General features: G+C 29.8%; 1 protein-coding gene across 1 annotated transcript in view; it reads right to left on the bottom strand.

Moving 5' to 3' along the window:
• Nucleotides 1-21,394, bottom strand: part of LOC108917091 (C3 and PZP-like alpha-2-macroglobulin domain-containing protein 8) — a 195,207-nt gene that overhangs the window by 102,876 nt on the left and 70,937 nt on the right. The window contains exon 7 of the mRNA XM_018723528.1: nucleotides 19,048-19,220. Coding sequence (XP_018579044.1) covers nucleotides 19,048-19,220 — 173 coding nt within the window. The remainder of the gene's footprint in view (nucleotides 1-19,047; nucleotides 19,221-21,394) is intronic.

Below are 21,394 nucleotides of genomic sequence, written 5' to 3'. Positions count from 1 at the left end.
GCTTTTTTAAATTCAATAAGTATCGGGCATAACTCGCGTAAAATATGGCGCACTCTCTCTGATTTTAGTGTGCGCAGTTGCAAAAAAAAATTCGATATACCTGTTAAGCTCTCAAACCCTAATGAGATAAATAGCTACTTCGCTCCATTCCTCCAATACAATTCTGATAATTGCGATTATTTGATTGAATATTATAATAATAACTGCCGTAATGATCAGTTATTTTTTTCATTTGACCTATGTACAGTTGATGATGTTACCGAGATATTGCTAGATATGCAAAGTAATGCTTGTGGTTGTGACAATATATCATCTTTGATGTTAAAGTACTGTTGTCCTTTTATTTGTCCTTTTATTGTCAATATAATAAATTGTTGCATAGAACAAAATTATTTTCCACAACAATGGAAAATAGCGATTGGTAAACCCTTGCCTAAAAATAGCAGTCCTGACACTTTTTCTGATTTAAGAATAATTAGCATTTTACCTACTCTATCAAAGATATTTGAAAGAATATTGTATAGACAAATTTATAATTTTATTAATACGAACGACATTCTGTCTAATTTTCAATGCGGCTTTCGTAAAGGTTAGTTAAGTCTTAAACGATATTATTGAGGCCTGTGATAAGGGACTGGTTAGTATCCTGGTATCGTTAGACTTCTCTAAGGCGTTTGGCACCATTAATCATAACTTATTGATTTCTAAACTAAAGTATTATGGCTTTTCACGTGAATCTCTTAATCTGGTAAAATCTTATTTATCTGGCCGGTCTCAAATGATTCAGGTTGGTGATCGATTCTCTTCAGAATTGAATATTTCCAGTGGAGTGCCTCAAGGGTCTATTTTAGGGCCACTATTTTTTATAATCTATACCACTGATATATTGAATTCAATCTCCAATAACTGTATTGTTCAAGCCTATGCAGATGACACGCAAATATACATGCACTTTGATACTAAAGACATGGCTCGNGGTTTACTTTTATTTGAATCTAAAAATACAGGTGACTATCACGAAGACATGAACGCAGATGTTTTCGAAGAGTATTTTACACAGATGTTGGATCTTATTCCTCCGGGGTCTGTAATTGTCATGGATAATGCCAGTTACCATTCACGGCAGACCGAGCGGACGCCTACGACTGCTTGGAGGAAAGCCGATATAATTCAATGGTTATCCGGAAAAAACATTTCTTTTGAAACAAATATGGTGAAAAAGGAACTTTTGACACTTGTCAATCTTAATAAAGATCAGAAAAAATATGTTATCGATGAAATGGCAACAAATCGCCAAATAACGGTACTACGGTTACCACCTTATCACTGTGAACTTAACCCAATCGAATTAGTCTGGGCGCAGGTAAAAGGAGATGTAGCGCGAAATAATACGACGTTTAAATTAAGTGACGTGAAAATTTTGTTAAAAAATTCCTTGGAACGTGTAACTGCAGATAACTGGCAAAGATGTATACATCATGTACAAAAAGAAGAGGAGAAAATGTGGGAACTCGATAATTAATTGACGTTACTGTGGAACCTATCGTTATCAATCTAGGAGACGAAGATAATTCATCAGAATATTCAGAGAAATACATAATATAAAAGTATTGAATATAAGCACCAATACTACATTTATTTACGATTTGCACATAATGAGATTTTATTACTCTCTTTCATTTCTAAACAGAGTTATAAAACAATTCTAACATCCAAAGGGACTGAAGCTACTGGTTTTCAAACTGCAGGGCTAAAGTTTAAAAAAATACATTGTAGTGAATTTTGGTTGGTTAATTCGTTTTGACTTTTTGTGCGAATTTGGTAATTTTTGAATGGAATTTTTTCGTTGTAATAACAATGTAGAAGAACATGTAGGTTACTTACGCAATGCAAATAAAATTTGGAGCGAGTGTTACTGATCATGCAAAATAAGAAAGTTCAAGTCGAGTACACATTCTGACCAAGTCAACGTCCTGGTTATAAAAACTGTTAAAAATCGGAACTGACGTTCGGACGCTAGCTGGTGGACTACGCCGGATGGTCTGCATGGTCTGTTTGCCAGGAAACTCAGGGCTCTTAGCGGCGTATTTTGTTGTAGTTTGTTTATTACTAGATGCTACTTCGTGGAACTGCGTTCTCGGCATATGGATGGGATATTGAAAACATCGTTGAACATTTTTGGCGGTAATAGACTCTTTTAGTGTGACCTCGCATATTTAAGTAACCCGCAACAAATTGTCATAGTTGAAATTGTATAGAATCTTTCATAGATACTATAAAAATTAACAACTTCAAATTAATTTATTTTTATAAGGATTTGGAAGTAGGTATTTATGAACAACCAACACGTATTTCGAAAAATAGATACATTAATGTGCTTAAACCTTACAAAAAACGATATAGAAGAATATTTCTAAATTTAAATAAAGTAAAAAATTCAACATTAGCCGTGTTAGTCCTAATGCTCATGCTTGGAAAGAATAGGCTCATACGCAGGTGAGTTTCTTGTTGATATGCTATCGTTGCCATCATTAGCGTATTTTCTCTTGATTTGTTTAATCTTGGCAATTTCAAGTATTTTTATTGTTTTTCTAGGTGTTGTACTGTGTCAGTGTGTTTATCGAGTATTTTTTTCTTCAAGTGGTTTATTATAGACGCACTCTTAACCATAACCAAACCTTTCTTGAACGATATACTGTTGCGAGGCTACTTACGCTTACATGAAATTAACTTTAATGCGCATGCTCAGTAACATTGATATAATTTTAATTTATTGATTACTATAAAAGTCAATATTGTTCTATAAATTTAAATATATAAATTCTATTAGTTTGTAACTTGGGGTTTGAAACTTCTTAAATTGCCAGAATATCGCAATATTTAAGGTCATGACAAAAAAAAACATTTTTTTGGCATTTGTGTTTAAAGTACATAAGGTCGAAAATCGATTTAGTAAAAATATTGAGAAATTGTTCAAGACAATGTGTACTATGGGGTTGCCTATTATTTGGTGTATGTGACGTCACTACTAAGAAGGACTATTGCGCCTTAAAGGTTCCTCTTGAAGGATTTTTATAGGTACATATTTGAAACATGGGTGAATTTTGGCTACGATAATATCTAAAGGTCTTTCATGTAGATTGATGAAACTTGGATTAATAATTTATCAAATCAAAAATAAAAATTAACTAGATTGATATACAAATCTGTTAGTATCGAACCCCAGAATTTCGACGACATATTTAGTTCTTAATGTTATTTCTACGAAAAAAGGTTTCACTTCACTTTATTGAAAAAACAGGCATTTTTTAAATTAATATCCAACTGAATAAGATTAATATATCTTTAAAACTATTCGTTGTTAGAAAGAGTAATCATCAAAAGTTCGAAAACGTAGAAATTTATAAAGTTTTTGGGAGTTGTCTCCAATCTATTATTTCTATAATTTCTTTTTTGTAAAATGTCTACATTTAGAATTATTTTAGATGTATATAACTGTTTCTTTTTAAAAAGACTAATAATAACCAGAAAATAATAATTGATCTTTTCTCATGAAAATATCAGCCCCCATCGGCAGACAGATTTGTAGATCAGAGCAGAGAATTTTTGTCTTTAATTAAACAAAAGTGTTGGTTCAAGTTCCATCCATCCAAATATTCAAAATTTAAATAATTGAGATACTTTTTTAAACTTGAATATACATGTCGAAAACCAGTGGCTTTAGCACTCTGGTTTATCAATGCTTATTGTTGATCTACTTTTTATATATTTTTTATATTTTTTAAAATGCATACAAACATAAATGTATAGTGTAGCAGAATAGATTTTTTTGCTCAACTAATAATTTAATTAAGTATATGTTTTTAAGTAAGTTTATACTTTAAATTGTATGCATTGTACATATAAATGTGATTTTACTTGTGTCAGCTAATTACTTATAGATGTATGTGGCGTTAATGTAACCAATATTCCACGATATGTAATTTTCCACATTTAAGACAATCTATAGCAAACATTTTCTCTTAGGTATATTGAAGTTTAGAATATCTAAACACAGGAATAATCTTCCCATAAAACAAGAAGCTACAAAATTTTATTGTCATATAACCATAAACTCAATTTCAGTGCACATTCATTTCATACACGTGTATTTGCCCTCCTTTGAGCATAAAAGAATATATCCTAAGACCAAAAAATAATAACTGAGAAAGAAATGTTATATGTAACATGTCTGCTTGAGAATTCAAATATAAATTTGAATAACTCTCCTATAATTTTCCATAACGTTTGAATGAACGTTCCCTTAAAAAATATTGGGTTATTATTTGCGTGACATTTCTTTTACCATTCCACGAAAATAAATATAAATTCTTAAAATCGTTTTTTAATGCTGATAACACAGGGAAAGAGGGGAGCCGAATCGCAGCAGCAAAAGAGTCTTGGAATACATAGGTCATGTTTAATGAAGTTTAAGTTTCATCGGACTGTGAAATTGACTTTCGCCTCTCAGGAGAACATCACCGTCTAAAAATTCCTTTAATGGCCAATAATTTATTGGTTGTTGCATTGACAATTTAGTAAAATTTTCTTGAATTAAAGTAATGTATACCTAGTTTAACAAGTTATTATTTTCACTACTATCTACTTCTAAAATTTATTTATAAATTTGACTTGGCATATATTTAAATTTGAATTCGAAAATGTAAAAAAAATTCGCAATTAATTGAGTATCAAACAACATTTTTTCGAAAACCGTATCCTACAGTTAAAAAATTACTAAAAATGTGAAGGGAAATTGACATTTACAATTAATTTACTTGACATGTATGTCTCCTACAAATATTTTGATATCAAATATTCTCTGGCAGGTCAGTATCCGCTCCCAAATCTGATGCTTCTTCAATAATTACCCAGTGGCTTAATCAAAACACTAAGATACTATTGCAGTGATCGACTTACCATCCTCGAGTGAAGTCAGTTTTCACAATTGTACAATTACGACTTTAAATTAAAACGTTGTTAAAAGAAACGATTGACTATTAAATTGATTGTTAATTAAATTGACTGTTAATTAAATTAATGATTGGTTAAAACTTATGTTTATGTTGATAAGAATAAATAAACTAGTGAACTGATTCACTATCTATAATTTAACAGATTTTTATGAGTGGTGTTTTTTACATATTGTCTGAAGTGGCAAAATACCCAGAAAATAAAGAAAAAAAAAGTCTTTTATATCCTGGATGTAAAAGACTTACGTTCCGTAGAAAAAAAACTGTTGTTTTGACACTTCATAAGTATAATCAATAAGTAAAATCATGGCTTTCTTGGATACACATAAATGATATTACAGCTAGGCATACTTGCGTTTTATGAAAAATTAATTGAATGTATTGAAAAAGAAGTATATTCCGTGGGCATTTTCTATGACTTCACCTAAGCGTTAGATTCTGTACCCCATAGTAAATTAATTATATGAATATTTGCATATGGTACAAGGGGTGTAGTTTTAGATTGGATATTTTTTTTGAATCATGGGGGACAATATGTTAATCTGACTCATGATAGTGGTGACCATGATGGTTTAATGAAAATTTTTAACTCGGAAAATAAAGCAGTTGAAATAGGAGTTCTTCAAGGTTCCGTTTTGGGCTTGTCGATGTTTATTTTATACAGCAATGAGATACATTAACACTCGAAATGTTTCTTACTATGTATGCTCAGGCAAATCTGATAAAATAAATGCAATTATTATATTATATATAAGATTTCACGCTCGTCATAAAATTCGTAATTCCTTAAATATAAAAATTGGTGAGCATAATTTGGTTAATAATTACACTATTTAATTGTTAGGAATTTTAGGAATAGACGAAGGCTTAAAGAGAAAAATTACATTCTGAACAATTAAATACTAAATTAAATTCTGTGACATATTTTAATTAGTTAAATAAAATTTATTTTAACTAAATAACAATACTATAGTTTAGTGGTATCTAGGTATTGTTTGTGCTTATTGGGTGGTTCAACTTAATTTTCAGATATTTTTATAATATAAAAAAATTACGTGTCGTAAAAACATAATAATATTTTTAAAGAATTTAGAATTTTAATTTTATGTTGTCTGTACATGTGTATGTAGGTATATGGGACTGAAGGAATAAATTGAAGAATACAGTGCTCAGTATTGTAATACAAGGCAAAATGATAAATATCATAAACGTTGTTACACTCATGCCGTGGCCAACTACTTAGTTGATAGAATAAAAGTTTTTAAAAATGTATTGAAGACGTTCTTGCAGTACAGTCGTTTTTATTATCATCATCACAGTTTGCTTAAAATTATGTGAGCCTTTTTTTATTAAACACCTGGCTGCGTAATTTTAATAAATTAGCATCATTCAAAACGCCAGTATCTGTCATTTTATCAATTTATTAAATATAAATTATAAATTAAATATCGTGAACCGTCTTTTAGCTAGACGTCGAATCCTTATATTACCATCTTTATGTATTATTAACTCGAAAATTATAGGTGTAAAATTTACGAATTAGTAAATAATTATTAATTATTAATTTTGAGGTAATTTAGTATAACCTGCAATCGAAGTATTATATAATGAAATATATTTTAACGTTACAGCAAAAGGCAATTTTCGTCGACTTTAGTTTAAGTCAGAGCTTAGCAACATCTAATAATTTAAAATAATCAGTCTTTGGGCATAACCAGACAGACTAAACTGTTTAATGTCATCTCAGTATAGCCCAGGCGTTAGAGCAGTAAAAGTAGGCTTTGGCGTTTGTGTTTTTAAGTCATCTATTTTGTTGTATAGAAAAATCCCGAATATTATGTAGAATAAGAATCCGAGTTTGCCTATTCCAAAAAACCATTGCTAAATTCAGGGGAACAGCAAACATACAAATAGGACTAAAAATGACTGACCCGTTTTTCGACATATTTTTCCCTGTAACATTGAAAGTAAGCCCTAAATAAAAAAAGTCACTCTTTATTTTTTGTTTATTTAACGATTTTCTATAATGTTACATCAACTGCGAATAAAAAAAGTTGAATTTTGCATTAACAATGGGCGAAAAATAGTAGAAAATCATACGTATATTTGGAGCAATTTTTAAAATAAGTAAATATTTATAAATGTTGATGAAAATTTGTGAACAAATAGTAAAACATATGTCAATTCTACCCTAAAAATTTTGCAACGATCGATAGCGTGGTTTTCGATTAACAGGATTGTTTAAAAAAAAAATTCAAAAAGTTTATCGCGTACTGTGGGTTTAAATGAAGGTTTAGAAAGTGCACACAATTTTTTAGAGATACTTGTTGAAATAATAACCAATGATCAATACTAGAAATACCTATTTTTACACTTTTTTAACCATTTAGATTTTTTCTTTAACTTTTCAACAAACAATTATTGCGAATCTTCTATGCAATCGACAAAATCTTGCACTTTTATTATTCGCAGTTGATGTAACTTTATAGAAAATCGTCATATGACAAAAAATAGATAATGACTTTTTTATTTAGGGCTTACTTTCAATTGTTACAGGGAAAATATTTCGAAAAACGGGTAATTCTCGTTCTTTCTGTATGTTTGATGTTCTCCTGAATTTAGCAATGGTTTTTTTGGAATAGGCAAACTCAGATTTTTATTCTAAATAATATTTGGGATTTTTCTGTACAACAAAATAGATATACAGGCCGTTACAAATTCGCTTCTCACTACAGGGATCTCGGAAACGGTAAGAGGTACAAAGTAGCTTAAATGGGGTCAAAGTTACGTAATCAGGGGACCAATATTATGTCTCTAAAAAATCAAGGCTAACATGATTAGTTTTCGAAATATTTGAAAAAAAAAACGAAATTTTGGAAATGTTCTATTGTAGCGCGTGGTGGTAATAGTTTAAATAACTAGATGGATTTCACAGGGTCTAACGACACTTACAGTGTACGATGATTCGATAAACAAAGAAATCTAAATAAAAAATTTAGATAAATATGGAACGAATACACTGAAGAAGAATTTTTGAAGACAAAACGTCTGAATCTGGTTAGGGCTGAGGCAGTATAGTATCGAGGGTCATGAAGGCTTGCAAAAAATGTAATAAAATTTCCAGGGTCGTATTTAAAAAAAATTAAGTTGATGATGGTCCTGGAGAGACGAAACGTAACATATAAAAACTGATTATGCCATTCAATAGAGGGCTAAAAGTGGCCATGAGAAAGTGTTCTTCTTTTTTCAATATCACCTCAAACAAGGCTGAAATTAAACAAAAACGGATTTCTAAAATTTTGTTTTTTTTTCAAATATTTCGAAAACTAATCATGTTAGCCTTGATTTTTTAGAGGCATAATATTGGTCGCATTACGCAACTTTGCCCCCATTTAAGCTACTACGTAGCTATTACCGTTTCCGAGATTCCTGTAGTGACAAGCGAATTTGTAACAGCCTGTATACATAGGATAGACATATTCTGCATGACTATCCATCTTCATTTGGCATCAAACCTAAATATTTTATTTCAGTTGTATTATTTATTCTGTTCGTAAATAAATAGATACATACAATAAAATAACTAAAGGTATCTGGAAGATGTCACAGAACTAAATATCCCAATATCGACATTCACATTAGACTTCTGTTAAAATCCTAGCGTATCGCGTGTAAAGTTGGAACAATAATCCCAGTAACTACAGCGGTACACTACAGAACATTATTAGATTTCTCCGAAGATTTCATTTTACCCCAAGAAAATGCCGTAAGGGGCCGCTGCGCCTTATTCGTATGCTCAGTGCATTCTGGAATACCGAATATGAGATAATAGATAGGAAAATTGCTTTAACTTTATACCAGACGACTGGAATTACTTTACCAAATTCGTCTATGCGATGCAGCTGCTGTTCGTAATTACGGAGGCAACACCGACTTACTTGACACCGAATCGGGGAAGTATTTCGAATATTCGTAAGCATAGGTGGAAATCTGTGCATTTATTTATTGAAATACGAAGGTTCTTGAATTAGCTTGACGTTCTGAAATTATTGAATATTTTTAACATTTACTACTTATTTTTAAGTACGCTTTCTCGATATTGAATCATTAACTTATGGACAATATTTTATTAATTGATTTAATTATTTATTAAATAAGCATCTATCCAGACATCTTTCCACATACAGAGTGGGCCATTAGTGTGAGAAAGTAAAATTACTCCCTTGTTATTCGCAATACAGAAAAAAGTGTATATAAAACTTGTACATAATCAAAAAACCTAATGGACAAAATTAATTTGAAACACACAACATTTTAGTGCGGGGTTGCCAAGTTATGTAGAAAAGTCTTCGTATTTTGGAAAAAACATGACCTCGAAGAAGTTGTATAAACTTTCAACTACTAACACTTGGAGCAAAAATATTTAACAGAGTTATAGGCAAATGTTAGGCAAAGACTTATATTATCGATATTTTATACACGGCATTTTTTATAATACCATAACTTTAAGAAAGTTCAAACTTGATTTTCTAAAATTTTTCAAATGGAACATTATTGTTCTATTTGATTCACATATCAGTCCACTTCAACTTTTATTAAGTATGTTCTACACCTAAAGTTGTTAGTTCGTAAGATATAGCAACATTTCTGGAAAAACGTAATTCTTATTATTTTCGGTCGCACGAAATGGCTTTGGAAAAAACTATCACATTGTGTCAACTTGTCAGTTCATAATTTATCATTCCATTTTGACTTAATATTTATTTGTGGTATTCTATAAAATAATAAAAATTAAGTTTCTTCAGAAATGTTGTTATATCTTGAAAATTAACAATTTTAGATATAGAACATGCTTAGTAAATGTTGAAGTGGATCGATATGTGAATAAAATAGAACAATAAAACACAGGGCGTTCCATTTGAAAATTTTAGAAAATCAAGTTTAAACTTTCTAAAATTGATCGTATTATAAAAAATGCCCTGTATAAAATATCGATATTAGCTAATATAGGAGCCTTTGTCTAACATTTGCCTATAACTCTGTCTAACTATTTTGTTCCAAGTGTTAGTAGCTGAGATCATATTTTTTCCAAAATTCGAAGAATTTTCTAGATAACTTGGCAACCTCGTACTAAAATGATAAACTGTTTATATTGCCATATATAGAATTTTCTCGGAAATCCATATGTGTAAAAATATACATGGTGTTCCACTTAAAAAATGTAATAGCTGGCATGTCCCGTTTTTACTCATCACCCTGTATATATCAAATTAATTTTGTAGTTTAGGTTTCTTGATTCTGTATAACTTTTATATAAATTTTTTTTTAGGGTTATTTTACTTTCTCACACTAATGGCCCACCCTGTATGTATATGGTAGGAAATAATCACTCATATTTTTATAAGAATATGGTTATGGAATTAAATGGTAATGATTGTGATACACTAGTGGAAAAAATTAAGGGAACAAAAATATTTCACAATTCTTTTAACTGATTTTTGAAATGTTGTAGGTATCTCAGTGAATAATGGTCGTGTCGAGATAAAAAATAAGCATTTTTAAGGTTTAAATTTCGAGTTTTAAAATCTTTTTAACAAAAAACTGTTTTGAGCTACAATTATCGAGCAATTAAAATAAATACCTCGAGAAAAAAATTTTCCAAATTTTCTTTTATGCCTAATCACGGACTTCTCAAATTTCAAGCAAAATCTCCAAAAGAAATAAAACGCATACATCTTTTTTTTTTGAAAATTATTTGAATTTTTCCTTAAATTTAAACAAAATGTAATGGAAAAAATTGAGACACATTTTTTTTTCATTTTGATAAGGATGACGTAATAGCAATAAGCGCGTTCCTTTCTTCAAAACTTTAATTATTTGGAACAGAAAAACGGTTTGATGGATGAGCTTGTCAATTTACAAGATTATTGCGGATACATCAAATTTCTCTTAACATTAGTCTTTTCATCAATATTTGTAAATTAGCGGTAGATTTTCCAAATAAGCGTTAATTTATTTTTTGTACATTTTTCAAATTAATGTCAAGGTAAAAAAAAATTTTTTTCTTCGAAAACCATAAATCCTTATACAGAATTTATTCAGTTTTTCAAAACCGTCCTTGGATTAACTGTGCAATAATTTGTTGCTGATATATCGATATTTAAAGACAAAAGTGTTATTTTAAAGCTGAATAAACAAGTAACTGACCTTTACATTGATTGAAATCGAAAAAAATTTCCTGAATGCTCGGAAATTAAAAAAGTAGGCATTTCTTTTAATTGTTCGATAATCGTAGCTCAAAAATTTATTTTTTCAAAAGATCTTATAATTAGACTTAAAGCTTCAAAATACGTTTTTGTTTATCTCAACACGAACATTTTTCACAGAGGTCCAACCTTTTAAAAATCACAAAAAAATTTACGATATTTTTTATTCCAATAATTTTTTGCAATAGTGCAATAAAAATACAAAACATATTAAACCGACATGACAAGAATGGAACATTAGCAAGAACTAATCATTGTCTAACATAACATGTTTTATTTAACTAATATGTACTAATACGGAAAATTTCAGCCGCTCCTGTACAGAATTATAATTAGAACATATCACATATTGCAAATTTGCAATAAATTGGTTTGAAGATCACACTTTTAAAACTATAAAAGAAGTTTATACAGAAATATTACAATTCAGTAATAATCAGCAATCTGTTTGATTGCTCATTAACTTAAATGAGAAAAAGACTTAGAAGTACTTATGGCAAGATTTAAAGTTGTTTATTTGACTCCTGTTTAATAGATTAAATTGAAAAAACCTCTAATTGGATAAATACCATCATTTTTTCACCACAAGCATTTGTAAACCTCCAAATTTTTTATAACTCTATTCTGTGAAACCTGAGTACTATACCACCGAAGCATCTTCTAATTTTCACCTAACAGAAGCATAAAAATGTAACATCAAAATATTGTTACCTGCAAAATCCCTGGAATTTCTAACAATCCTTAATTCTAACCCCACATCTAACAAATCTTAAATTACTATAAACACCAACCGCTTATACCTCATTTACATAAGAAACACAACTGAATTTATTTATGTTAAGAGCAGATTTTTTACGGATCAACTGTTCAATTTTTCAAAATCTTCCTGTGGCTATGAACAATCACTGATGTATATTGGTATAAAAAACTGTTTTCGTTAATTTGCATTTAAAAGAGTAGAACACTGTAATTCTTGGTTGATTTCATTTATAAAGATTATCTACAAAAGAGGATCAAACACTGAACCTTGGAAGACCCCAGATATAGCTGTCAATCAAATCAATAGACCTGTAACCCTTTCTATTATAACTATGTATATTAGGGTGGTGCAAAAAAAAACGAATATTTTTTTCGTGCCTTTTATGAAAATATGTTAGTTTATCATGTTTTAAGGGCCCCCTCAAAAAATAAGCTCAAAAAATATTTGTTTAGATTTCGCTCAAGATTTTAAAAAATTTCCAAAATCGTCAAAAATTTAATTTTTTAAAACATTTTTTTCTCGTTATTTTATCATTTTCTAGATTCAAATCGATATTTTAATTTCTAAAGGTAACTCATAATTATTTTAACTTTCAAAGTAGTGTACCTAAAATGTTTTCGAGCGACCTAAAAATAAATATCAACGAACTAATATTTTTTTTTATTGAATTTGATGAACAAAAGAATAGAAATAAATCAAGAGACACTGAAATTTTAAAAAAATTGAAAAATTATAAATATTTGATACTCACAGTGCGGTAGTAAATTTTGCCTCGAGAAATTTTTTAAGTGCCATTTTAAGTAGGTAACAAATTAAAAAGAAAATAAAAAAATTTTATCAAATGATTTCAAATAATGTTCTTCGATACCAGAAATCTACGTATGCAAAAGATATTTAACCCCCACAGACAAATATCAACTACTGATATTGAAAAAAAGTATTGAAGGCAAATATCCTTTATATCTTTCCAAAATTTATATATACCAACTGAAAAATCCATATTGTATTCGTAAAATTATATCACGTAAAAAGGTGAGTAGTAGTTTTAAAGGAGGTAAAGGAGGATATACTCTGGTATTCCTGCTTTAAATTGTAAATGAATATAAAGTAATTTGTTGTTGTGAGTTGAGTCTAAATCTTTTACTTCTGGAATTTTTGACATCCATTCTTTTTATATGAAAAATGAATAATACTTTTACTTCTCGTAAGACTCGTAATAAAACATTTTTTGTATCAATTTCTTTACCTTACTCCTAATATACCTCTGATCAATATTATTTTGCAATAACTTGCAGTCATTTAATATAATATTAATTCCTTCACATATTTTTAAGTTACCCACAAACAAAACACTAGATAAATATGAAAGATTATGTGGTAGGTCATTAACGAAATATAAAAATAATAAAGATCTTAAATTTGATCCCTGAGGGGCTCCTGAATAGGCTTTATAATCGCTAGATCAGTATTCATTATACTTGATAAATAAGGAGAGATGGAGATGCGCTGTTAATAAATTAGAAAATATTGCAAATAATCTGTAGTAACTTAATTTCTTTATAAGTACATCGTATTCAACTTTCTCAAATTCGTTCTTAAGATCGATGCGTACCTACTGGTATCTACATACTTGTATTCCCTTTTCAAAAAAGTGTAATAAGTAGTTCGTATGTAGTATCATGTTAATTTTATTGTGTAATACATTTGATTATCTGTGACATTGGTATATAATATAAAAAATACATCAATATTTTTCTAAGAAATGTCAAAGTACCAACATTTCAAAAATAAATATAGCGAGTGTGGATTAGTGAAAGGCACTTCGTTTCTAACATGTTTTGTCCTGTTTCCCACATTAATGTCAAGCGCTCCCATTTCGTGTCGTACGAGAGTATGAAATAAGGATTTTCTTGATAATTAGCGACGTATCGCCATCGGAAAGACCACTTTATTATATGTCCGATATTGACAGCTTTCTATGACTCTGGAAGGTCAAAGGAGCGTTATTTCAGTTGCAAAGGGGATTGGAGTAAGCCCGATCTTTGGTTGGTTGTTCGGAATAACAGCTCAATTTTTCACCCGCAGTAGCAAAAAAGGCCACGACTGTGTCAATTAAGAATATTTGTGGTCAACTAAAGAAAGAGTAATCATTGGGCTTGAAATTTTATGGAATTTGTATTGAAAATTCGTTTCTTATTTGTTACACTGACAGTGATTTATTTATCAAAAATGGATTTAAAACAATTGTTCAAATGTAAATACGTAAAACAATTTGTCAAGTCAAATATTATCATTTTATTTTTTCAACATATTGGTAATATATTTATTAACGGCACTTCAATTTTTTTGCTAATAGCGAGCAGTTTGGTAACTGTATGGTAACTAAGTTACAAGTTTCATACTGCAACAAAAATAGATTGGGCCATGAAAAATGCCGCAACGAACTTTATAGCGTTGAAATTTACCCCTAATGCACAATAGCTCACGCGGAAAAACAATACTTTCACTTTCCGGTAGCAGATTTTATCACCTAGCGTAATGTCATTAGTCGCCTATGGGCTGGAATAATACGATAAATGAGGCTGACGAAGAGGGCGCGGCAGCTTCAGAGTCAATACTGAATAAAATTAAAGAATTTACAAAAAAAATGTAGTATTTGAATTCCCGTCTCTTTCATTGATACAATTATATATTAGTTTATTTTTGATTAACATGCTGAAAACTGGAAAGGTTAAGCAGTTAAGAAGTAATACCGAATAATATGTAATGGAGTCGTAGAATATACAGGGTGATTCAGTCATAATGTCATTAATTTTAACCACATATTCGGAAGGCCTAATAAAGACAGAAAACCGAAAAAAAATGTTACTCGATCTTTTAAAGAAATAAGCAAACTCCCGTAAATTCAGCGCCCTGCTTTGCATCAGATTTGCTGACTGGGAACGCGCTGACGGACCACATAGCATTCGAATGTTGAAGCAAAACAGCTGATTTCCCCAGTCACCTTACAATTGATATCATAATCAAAGTGCAGCACAACTTAACAAAGTGCTATGGACGGATGAGCGAGTGTTTTTTTAGCCGTACTGTCATTTTAAATACCATACTACTATTTGAAAAGCAATAAGTCACACAATAAGGTATACGTACTACCAACTGAATAATTAATTGAACAAATGAATTGAACACAATATTAAAAACTCATAATCAATTATAAAACATAAAGAAAACGTTCAATATTATAAATTCTAAATTGCAATAACCTAACATCCGAAAACAATAATTATTATCCTTATACGTTTCTTCAAACATAACAATCTTGTTAATATTTAAAATGTGGAAATTTGTATGAGTTGTATCTTCGAGTTAGTAGGCATTTTTAATTTTCGCCAAAGTTGACGTAATCCTATATCTCTCTTCTTATACTAAACATCGTAAAACGCTGGAAATAATCTACAAACGCTTTTTTTAAATATATGCCACAATATTTGCTTAAGGATGGAAACTGATGCATTTCTGGTTGCCTAAATTATACCGAAAAATTGTAGAAAACAGCCCTTTTTTTATTCCAATATATCTTTTTAAAGCAATGGAAGAAAGTAGTAAAATTTCATATCACATTTGGCAAAGTATAAATGAAGACAGTAAAGCAAAAATTAATTGGGATAGGTAAATAATTCGTGAGAAATTAATTTCTAAATATGAAGGTTTTTTGGACTTTTACAAAGAAACGATTATTTCTTCATAGTATTATAGAATTATGCAATTTTTTATATAGTTGTCTTTAAATAAATAAACTGATTAGACTTTATTTCATAGTTTGTTCATCACTTTATTATTTAAAAAGTTATATTGGAATAAAATTATTAAAAAATATTCATTCATGAATAGCATTATCTCCGACTTTTAATTCGCTTGATTTGTAATAGATGTCGCACTAGTAAAAATTTATTTATGAATGGACTCGGGTTATTTTTAACGAACAGCTGTTGTATGTGGTTAATTTGGTATAACCTGATTCTGAATTGGTAGTCATGGTTTCTGTTAATTGATACGTAAATATTTAAAGAATGTCATGATCATTTTAGATATATTTTTGTATAAAAGTATATAAGTAACAGTGCAAGTCCATACTATTATATAATTTTAGAAAATATGAAATATAAACAATTTTTAGTTTATTTAAAACCATAATTTATAATTAATATACCTATATTAGTATCTACGGTTAGTGGATAAGAGGGAAAACATTTTTATTTTCTATTCTACTAGAAAAAGTAATTCGTGACAAAAAATATTTTGCTTTTTAATTGAATATGTTTGTCATGAAAAACTGTAATTTATATATATACACGGTGATCAGAAATTTAACAAAATTAATAACGTTGAAGAATAAACTGCTTTTGTTTTTGATAATATAAAAAAATGTTAATAAGAAAAGTTGTTCATAACGGAAAGTTATGTTATAATTACGATTTGTGAATAAAGCGGCTTACTTTGGTATAAACAGAAATGGAAAATATTATATTTTTAATAATTAATATTAAGTAATTCTTGATAAAAAAAATTCGCATATTAATATAAATAGAATTTTAATTGTGAATATACATAATAATGAGAAAATATAAAAAATATGTACGATATACTTATTTTGTCCAAAAAATGTGTAAAGAATTATGTACAAAAGGACGATTTGAGTCTAAATTTTTTTTATGAGAAATAGGTATTCAGTTCACTTCACTTGAAAAAATAGTTGTAGGTACTTTAATACCTCCAATATAAACAGAAATTCTGTGGAACAGTGTAGTTTAATAAATATGTAAATAAATGAAAGTAATAAAGAAATAAATAGAATAGGTACAGTAGAACAGGAAAAAATTTAAAAAATCATAAAATAAAATTATTTCTTTTTATTAATTTGAGCTTCTATAATATATTCTGGATCCATACATCTTTTTCCTTGTGGAATATTTTTGTATATTATTTCTGGTAGTATACAATTTTTATAAAATTGTTCCAAATTTGTTGCCATTGATTTTTTCCATAATTCTTCATCTTTCTTAATTTGTTCTACATAGAGCGGGTTGTTTTCACCACTATAGGTATATTACGAAATAACATATAGACTTCTTCCGGTTATATTTAACTGTCTCTGTATCTGAAAGTAAGAAAAGAATTTTACCAGATAATATTTGTTATAAACATAGATAATTATACATTTTTACCTATTATGCTTTTGATTTACCATAATGATATATCTAGTCATATATAGGGTGCCACAATAGTGCGATAAAGTTTAGTATAACTGCCTGTAGTAGTGATACGAAAAAAGTTACTTGCTCGGATTCACATTTTATTATTATTTCCATTATTCATTATTTTCAGACCGAATTAAACGTTCAGAAAATCTTGTTTTTGGCCTGAAGATTTTGCCCTATACAACTATAACTGAAAATAATTATAAACTTTGTCACACTATTGGAACAGCCTGTATGTGCATTGCAACGACAATATGTCATATTTATATTACGGCTAAGTAAGCGGAAAGTCCATTGTCGCATATGTAATTTTTATTTTCAAATAATCAAATACAATACCTACATATTTATTTTAATATCTATTATTTACTTGAATTTAGTACTAAGTACAACTATGCCTAGCAAATTGTAATACTTACTCTGTTAATGTTTTTTCCTTCATATAAAAAATAGTAAACTCCACAAATAAAATATTTCGCAGCCACAACGCAACAATAAAAGATAACAGCTCAAAGATCCATACAAGAAATAATTACATTCGCACCTACTCTGGTCCGAATCCATATAAGTACTAAAATGTAGAAAATAATATGAAATAAAACTTTGAGTTGGCTGCAAATATTATAAATTTGTACAACCACTTGCCATCCTCCTTTTTTGTAAATATGTACATAATAATATGTAGAAGATAGAAAATAGAAATATTTTCAGAACAAAAAACCGGCGGCCGCAAATTGGAGTTTTTATTATTTTATTACCCTTCTCTTTTCATATGCAATTATGAGATAGCAAGAGAGTGGGATGGACGTATAGGCCGGACAACTCATTATCGTGCACGTGTGCGTGCACCTGGCATTTTCTCGTTTTTTTTTAGGTGTGTTTGCCGGAATTTGGATGAATGAAATAATCGTACTATTTTTACTATAAACGTATTTCCTGTAGCGACATCTATACGAATATTGTAGTACTTTGTTAGATGAAACGGGACTTCAATTTCCGTTCTTAAATACCAGTGGCGGCTCATCAGGTGACGCAAGTGGCGCACCGCTTCACCTAAAATTTCCATTTTGTTGTGCAATTTAAAATTATTTTTAATTTTATAATTTAGATATAATTCTTTATTGAAAATGTATTGTGTTTGTTTGTTTAATACGCAGAAATAAACAGAATAGTTGCGCGGTGAACGCCTTCTAAAAAAAGTTTGCCTTCGTTGAGTGCGAACCTCGTACCATACAACGTACAGTATACGCAGATTGAAATCAGTTTGTATTCCGCTTCTCTTCGAAGCGTTGTTTACGGCGGTTGTCATGACAACGAGGCGGCCAACACGGGAGTAAAATCTTATATTTTATGAATTGTGAATCACATCACTCTGTATTTGCTTAAAAAATGCTAGTTCACCGTATCAAATAAATAACTGCAGTTCTCCAATAGGGGTAACAAAAGCTTTTACAAGTTGCTATAATTCAAATTACTTTTCCTTCAATTTACCCTCACCACATTCGGCAGCAGCTCACACCTTGAAAATAATCAGTGCTCTAAATTTGGTTCCTCAGTAATGCAATCTTGCTTATTCTGCTGCTTCCACAGAAAAATATTGTTTCTGTATTTGCTTGTCAGCTTGTTGGCCGTCCTCTCGCCGAATTCCCTCCGAAAGTGCCAAGCTGTCGACGTAAGATTCCCGAATTTATCGTCCGGCGGACGCCTCATGCAATTTAATGGGCTTTCAGCTACTAATATGTCACACTAACCTGAAATTAAGTCGGCAGACAGCTCCAGCGGCGGCGGAGGAGGCCGGGAGCACGGGGTCCTCGTATCTGCGCTGCGCCCAATCGGTGATGCGGCCGTCCGTGGTGATGACGTAATGCAGGTCACGTTCGCAGGGGCATGTTGATAAAATGGCCACGTGCGCCTCTTCCTCGGGCTGCAAACGCCAGAACATAAATATAATTAATAGATACAGAATGAAAGCTTTTATTTTCGGTGTAACGTATGGCGTTTTTGGTGGCGGAAGAAATGGTACTCTTCACAGTAACAAATTGTGGAGAGCGAGGAATATAAAAGAACATTTTTTATAAACTCTAATACAATCTCCGTCCGTGGCTTGAAACATGGAGCGACTAAAGCATCAATTATTATCCATCGAATATTTTTATTAGTTGTAATGTTTGAGGCTTCATGGAGGACTTTTAGAAATACAAAAATTTGTTACAGATAAAAAAAATACGCGTACAAAAATTTATATAATAAATAAAGTAAATAAAACAAAAATGACAATATAAATACGTAGAAAATAGGTATGTGTATATTTAGGAAAAAACATATAATTGAACATTAGAAACAACTAGTGATGTTAAATTACTTGTAATTTATGAAAATGTAATTTTACTGGTAACATTTCATGTAATTTACAAATTAGCTTGTAATTTATGTAATTTATGACATTTAAATTTTACGACATTTTAAAGTGTACTCAGCTTGTTTAGCTTCTTAGTACTCAGCTTCTACAAAACTAGTCCTGCAATTCAATGATTAAAAAATAATATTTGTCCATTTTTATGCAAAAAATTAAAATTTTTATTCATATAAGTAACATTCATATAAGTGCAGCAGTAAAAATAAAATAAATCAAATCTAAATACAAATATTTAAGTTTCTATTTAAAACAGCTTTCGTTTCTTTAAGCATTTGTTTTTCTGGGACTTAGGCCTTTTTTGGTAGAATATATTACAATTAACAGTTTTTAATTCTTCGTCGTTTATTTCTGTTTCCTTTTCTACCTCTTTTGTTCTATCTATTTCTGTCAGTTCGGTCTTTGCATGGTCAACCTAAATTTTAGTCAAAATTATGAACGAAAAATGCAACAACGAAAAACAAACCTTTTCAAGTGAAATATTTTGTATAACAATAACACGCCTTTTTTCATTACATTTTGCCTCAAATCCTTCATTTCTTTCAGGTAATACCTTATTCTTATAGCTGTTTTACATTGACAATTTATTGATGAATTAATTCATGAAGTCGCTTCATCAAGAAATTGGACAAGTGTAATGCTTGGTGCATTACACTTGTCGAATTTCTTGTCTACTGTCAAATAACTTCATGAATTTATTCATCAAGTTCTTGACGAATTAGAACATGCTCTAATTTTCGTCAATTTCTTCGTGAAGTTCAGAAGTACCAACCCAACAGATTTCCTGCCTCAGATCAGTAATGAGGTTATGTTATTGGAATATGTAAATAATTGTGTGGCGTCGTACTAGTTTTGCATTGTTTTTACTGATTTGTTACTTACAAAAACTAATATTTATATAATATGTGTCAGAACGGTACCGCTGTTGTATCACTACAATTATGAGTGGAAAGGTGACATTTTTGAAATTTATTTGCTTCTTTGATTCATTGGTAGAACTGATTCATACGTCAAAAAACTTGACAAAGTCTGTAGCAGTGTAAAACCACACTGTTTACCAATAAATTCGTGAATTAATTCATGAAGAACTTCGTTAATTTATTCATGAATAAATTGTCAATGTAAAAGAGCTATTAGAGCTTGTATAATCCTGGTCCTCATCCTCACTATTACCATACTCTTCAGAATGAATGCTACTATTGCTAAAATAAAAGAAAGGTTATAAAACCTTAAATGTCAAAATTGAAATTGGCGCGATATATAAAATTAAGTGTAAATTAACATTAATTACAGTAAATTACGTAATTTACGTAAGTTACAAAAATTACATAAATTACATCTGTTATCTCGCGGTGCGTAATATTACGGTAATTTTATAGTAATTTATGTAAGTAACAATTTGTCATTTTACCATTTACATCACTAGAAACAACATAATACAAAAATATTACATGTTAAATGTAGACTGGAGTATATATTTGTTAGCATTTGGTATATGGATCAATGCCTACGTGACTTAACTATAAACAATGTTGTAGCATATTTTAATCTCGAGTTAGTTCTGACCTTGCAATGTATCGAGATAGACGCACGGTGAGGTGGTTGGGTGGATCAATTATAAAAGTTGTGTATTAATTAACAGTATTATTAAACTATTTATCATAATATTACCCTGATTCTTACAT

The sequence above is a fragment of the Anoplophora glabripennis genome, unplaced genomic scaffold (assembly GCF_000390285.2).
Source record: "Anoplophora glabripennis isolate ALB-LARVAE unplaced genomic scaffold, Agla_2.0 scaffold45, whole genome shotgun sequence".
In the NCBI taxonomy this organism is placed as follows: Eukaryota; Metazoa; Arthropoda; class Insecta; order Coleoptera; family Cerambycidae; genus Anoplophora; species Anoplophora glabripennis.
The sequence above is the reverse complement of the archived record's forward strand: the minus strand, read 5'-3'. Positions and strand labels throughout refer to the sequence as shown.